General features: G+C 32.0%; 1 protein-coding gene across 1 annotated transcript; it reads left to right on the top strand.

Moving 5' to 3' along the window:
• Nucleotides 1-3,794: 3,794 nt before the first annotated feature.
• On the top strand, nucleotides 3,795-4,943 carry LOC123667588. Its single transcript, XM_045601464.1, has 2 exons — nucleotides 3,795-4,023; nucleotides 4,437-4,943. Exons 1-2 carry the CDS (start codon nucleotides 3,870-3,872, stop codon nucleotides 4,928-4,930), a joined length of 648 nt encoding a protein of 215 aa, XP_045457420.1. The 5' UTR covers nucleotides 3,795-3,869; the 3' UTR covers nucleotides 4,931-4,943.
• The last annotated feature ends 1,028 nt before the right edge of the window (nucleotides 4,944-5,971 follow it).

Below are 5,971 nucleotides of genomic sequence, written 5' to 3'. Positions count from 1 at the left end.
TCAAAATCGGTACACCCGGTAAAAAGTTATGCAGTATAATACAACGTGGGTCGACGAAAAAATAGTTAAGTAAAAACGCATCATTACATATAACTCAAAAAGAAGTTGTTAGATCTTAAATAAATGTAAGTGGGACCAAATGATACGTACCACCTTTCGATTAAAAAAAAATGTCGAAATCGGTCCACCCAGTCAAAAGTTCTGAAGTAACATACATTAAAAAAAATACAATCGAATCAAAAACTTCCTCCTTTTTTGGAAGTCAGTTAAAAAGAATCATCAAAAATCGGTGAACCCAGTAAAAATACATACATAAAAAATGCAGTCAAATAGAGAACGTCCTCCTTTTTTTAAAGTTGGTTAATAATCATGCTTAAGATCTTAAATAAGATATAGTTTTAAACATTTTTAATGTTACAAATTATCAGTATTTCATGTTATCCAATTAAAATACATTTTTTCCTATTTTATTTTTCATTTATGCGTTTTTAATATTCTCATTACCTACTCATTAATCAATGTGTATGTATATAATTTATATTTTCTCATTAATCAATGTATATATTTTATATATTTATCACAAGCGCGAATCGAATCCGCGATCCATAACACAAAATTAGGTACCATTAATTAAATTTAATTAGGTACCAAAACTACTGCGCCAAACCCGTTGTCAAATATATATTTGACAACGGGTTTGCTGCTGTTTCAATATCATATTTAAATAAAACTAAAAAAAAATGCACCATTTTCATATTTATTTAACAAAGTAGTCTCAGAATACAGAAAAAAGTTTGTTCTGTAGTAAAGAAGGTCAGTTGCTAAACACAGTAGAAACACACTATTTATTTTTTGTTAACCACACAGTAGGGAATCGTTCCATAGCTTAATCGGCTAAAGCACCGACACGGTCAGTCGGAGATGCAGGTTCAATCCCCGCCGGAACGGTCGATTTTTGGTATGATATTAAAAATTGTAGTAGAAACACATATAAACAGACATCAAATAAAAAAAAGAAAGTAACTAAATAAACAAAAAATAGCAAACAATATAATACACAAAAAATTAAAACAATTCACGGGCGTCTATCGCAAAACAATACAAATATATCAAACAATTAAAAAATTATAGCAATAACAAAAAAATCGTTACTATCCTTCGTATTACGCGTCGCATCCGGTTCTGACTAGATTCGAACGCATTCGTGTCAGAGCGACAGGATATAACCCGACATTATAAGTTGCAACAATATAGTCTATATTACTAAGCAATAAGACTGAAACTCGTTTGCGAAGCATATATTTTCATTTATACGGGTTATACGCGCCGTTGCCGTTCTTCGCCGAGTACAACCGGAGCCGATCCGGTAACAGTTTTCTAGAATCTTCAGACAGGGTTATACGTATTTGAATAACAATTTTTTGTTCTAAAAGTGATTATTTTATCATTTTTGTTCATATTTTAGTTACAATATATTATTTTGAGATAAATGTGAAATTTCTTTTGCCGACATTTTGATTTGACAACGTATATAAACATGGATTGTGAAGGTATGATTTAAATTTAAAGTTATAACTTAGGAAAGTAACAAAATAAATATTTTTCTTGTATACAATATTGTATACTAATATTCAATTGTTTGTTTTGATGTAATTTAATATTAGAAATTCAATTTTATTGCTAAATATGTTACTTAGCATTTAGTTTAGACCTTATCGCTATTGAATTAAAGCATATTTTTCCTTAACAAATTATTTCATATAATCCTTGATAAAGATTAGGTACTAAGAATTTTTTAGCTCATAATGTTATTGCTATTTTATAAATGAAGCGGGGTATAATTTTTTTTTATAATATACCTACACATAATTATGTACCCATTTAGTATTTATTCACCAATCATAATATTTTAATAACTATTAAAATTGTGGTTTTGATATCAATTTTATTCAAGCTTTTAGTTCATAAATTAATTGCTTAAACATTTTTTTTTTCATTATATTTTGTAAGCTTAAACCAGATTAAGCCGGATTAACCGAGTTAAATAGGCCCTTAGAAAAAAAAAACAATTATAGAGAAATATATTATTTTGTTCTTTTTTTGTATTATACTTAATCACGAATTACTTAAATTATTTTCTTACGCTTTTCACCAAGGAAAAGTAATATTCAGTTTGGAATTTATGGTTATGCTCCTTCGCTTATTTTGGTTAAAAAAATAATTTGATTTGTTGAATTGTTTTAACTATTGGTTAATATACCGTGACTTTCTTTTCAATTATTCTTTATAAATGCATCTTTGTAAGTAATGATTTGTGTGGTGCGAACACATATTAGCAAAATTTTCGAAAATTAGTCTTTGATAACTATCAACGTTATGTTTTGTATATAAATCATAGTAGTTACTATACTTTTGTCGGTCATTTTAACGTCACTTGTGTACTGCACTAACAATAATGTTAACATCCTAATTTATATATAAATCATATTTTTTTTATGCAACTAGGTCGGCACCTGATGGTAAGCGATTACCGTAGCCTATAGACGCCTGCAACACCAGAAGCATCGCAAGCATGTTGCCAACCCTACCCCCAATCCTCCCAGGAGCTAATACAAGTTTGTGAACTTCAACAGTCAATCTGATCCCTCTTGATTTTACGGAATTTTACGCGATTGTCATTTTCAAAGCCCCAATATTTCGGTGACATTGCAGACGCCAAGGTCACTCTGAATGACTCAAATGACAGGTCAAGACGATATAACTTAATTTCACTTAACCACTTACTTCCTAAGTAGTCATATTCTGACTAGTTTGTTGAGAACAAATGAATCTCGATGACTCGGTGACTCAGTGCAGGCGCCATAGTTAAGGGTTACGTTTCCACTAAAACTGTACTTATAAAATTTGATTCTGTATTTTCACTTGTAATACGATAACTCATGAATGAATACGAATAATGATACTCATTTGAACCATTGTTTTTTAAACATTTTTGAATATCATATCAAAAATTGACCGCTCCAGCGGGGTTCGAACCCGCGTCTCCGACGTACCGTGTCGGCGCTCTAGCCAATTAAGCTATGGAACGATACACCCGCTCGAGCGAAATTTTCGATATGATAATTTTTAATTTCGGTTTAAGCGAACCGTGGCGCCGTCTATAGTGAGCTCTTTACAGAAACCCGTAACTATTCAAAGTTTCATATTACAATGAAAATCTTTGACAGGAGACGACACCGTGCTATTTTTAATATCTAAGATTTTTATTTTTTGTGTTACCCACATTAGGAATTCTAAACATTTTTGAATATCATATCAAAAATTGACCGCTCCAGCGGGGTTCGAACCCGCGTCTCCGACGTACCGTGTCGGCGCTCTAGCCAATTAAGCTATGGAACGATACACCCGCTCGAGCGAAATTTTTCGATATGATAATTTTTAATTTCGGTTTAAGCGAACCGTGGCGCCGTCTATAGTGAGCTCTTTACAGAAACCCGTAACTATTCAAAGTTTCATATTACAATGAAAATCTTTGACAGGAGACGACACCGTGCTATTTTTAATATCTAAGACTTTTATTTTTTGTGTTACCCACATTAGGAATTCTAAACATTTTTGAATATCATATCAAAAATTGACCGCTCCAGCGGGGTTCGAACCCGCGTCTCCGACGTACCGTGTCGGCGCTCTAGCCAATTAAGCTATGGAACGATACCCACCATAATAAATAATAAGATATGGAACGAACCATTGTTTTTTTTTTTAAATTTCATAAGCATCACATTTCACAGTGCATATATTGACCGAGTTTGCCTCAGTTGTTATTTTTAATTTTAGACTCAGCAAAGCTGTCTGTGTCGACGGAGAATATGATATCTCTAATTAGGGAGAGATCGTGTTTATGGGACAAAACGGATGCTGGGTACAGAGATAAATTACGCAGAGAGGACGCCTGGTCAGAGGTTTACAGGGAGCTCTACCCAACTTATGATAATTTGAAGGAGATGCAAAAATCAAGAATCGGTAGGTATTATTATATAATTAGTTATTAATAATTTGCCAATGAGTCCAACTTTTTAATTTTTTTTTTAATTTAATTTTCTTTTTTTTGTCTCGTTACTGAAGATTGGGTTTTTAAATGGTTAGTTTTTAGAAAATTTGAATTTGTCATAATTGTCCAAATAATGCAAAAAGTCAGCTGATCTACAATCATTTATCTAATCAATTTCCTGTAAGATACATAATGCACGATGTTCCATTAAAAGGTACAGATAATTTAGAATCCGTGGATGTATATTTTAAAGAAAAGAGACAGAAGTGATCAGACTCAAAGAAACGTCCATATTTCATGTAAGAGTGGGACAGACAGTTCCTGAAACTACATTGCAGAAACCCATAGTCTAATACCGAATTATTGATAAAATTTATTTTCACAGGTCAACAGATATCAAAAAAATGGTTTAATATTCGGGACGCATATGTAAAATCAATAAAGGGTCCTAAAAAACGACCATATATATACTCGAAGGCTATGTCGTTTCTAGATAAAGTAATTTTGGGTGACAGATACAACTCTTCAGATTATTTAGAAGAACAATCTTTGGAAGGCGAACCAGAAGTCTGGTTGAATGAAACCTTTATAGATGTGGACGTCCCCGCACAGGAACCACCAACAAAAAAACATAAACCGGATTATTCTTGTTTTTTAGAAAGTCAAAACGATACAGTAGCTTCAATACTAAGTAAAATGATTAATCGTGAGGAGGACGAAGATAGGGCTTTTTTCACATCAATAATGCCAACTGTAAAGGCTCTTCCGGATAATGCGAAATTAGAGTTCAGAATAGAGGTCATGCAAGTTTTGAAAAAATTTAAAAATGACACGAATAAAGGAATAGTCGTTAAAACTCGTGACTCAGATAGCGAATAAATTGTTATTCTTCTATATGTCTTTGATTGCATATATTTTCCATTAAATTAAGTTAAACATGACAATCAATCTAGTTATACAAGAATATTCTTACTTATTATTTTTGTTATGTTCTGTGATAAACCAAATAGAAATGATGAATTGGCAACATAGATCTATCACTTTTTATTTTTTAATATACTCTCTCAATACAACAATACTACTCAATTCTACTCTTTATTAAATAAACCAACAATTTGTAAAAGATCTAGAGTACTATGTTTTTATCTTCTGACAGTTTCTGATAAAATGTATTTTGTTAGTAATTATATTATTCTTTATCGCTAATATTGAAATTAAAATGAGTGACATGACGCTGCTGATGCTTAAGCCTGTAACATTCCACTGCTGGGCATCTTTTCCCGTGTGGGAGAAGAGTCAGAGCTTAATCCGCCACGCTGCTCCAGTGCGAGTTGTCGAATAACGTAGAGTACGTGAATCTACTTCAAATTAGATCTTTTGGGTAAAGATCTAACCATATTATTTTCTGCATTGAAATCGGCCATATTTTTTATCCTGATAATTTAAAAAAAAACTTTTTGTTTATTTTTGGATGGTTACTTGTATTTAGAGCTACCTGTGGTAAAAAAAGGAAAGTACTAAAGTTGGTCTCCTTGTGACATCGCATATCAGGTTTGATACAGGATTAATAAACTATTAATTTCAGTCATACTGTTCATCCACAGTTAACTAACTTAATTAACGAAGAATTAATAGACTAATTAGTAATTGTTACTACCAACTTCTTATATAACAAGCGAAATAGAAAACTTCATTAGTGCGATTTAGCAACAATAATTACCGCAATGCAGGGATTGAAACAAAAGCAACGTCCAGAGCCGACCTAAGCGTAAACTATCACAAAGGTCTCTGACACAAATTAATGAAGTCATTGTTATTTAAATTTATTTGAGCATCACGCTATACATTTTCTAAAAATTTTTTGAAGAGGTTTCTCAAACTGAGGGTTTGATCACAGGAAAAGAAACAAAAACCGTTTTA

Source organism: Melitaea cinxia, chromosome 28 (genome assembly GCF_905220565.1).
Source record: "Melitaea cinxia chromosome 28, ilMelCinx1.1, whole genome shotgun sequence".
Taxonomy (NCBI): Eukaryota; Metazoa; Arthropoda; class Insecta; order Lepidoptera; family Nymphalidae; genus Melitaea; species Melitaea cinxia.
Note: the sequence above shows the minus strand (reverse complement) of the source record. Positions and strands in the feature narration are given on the sequence as shown.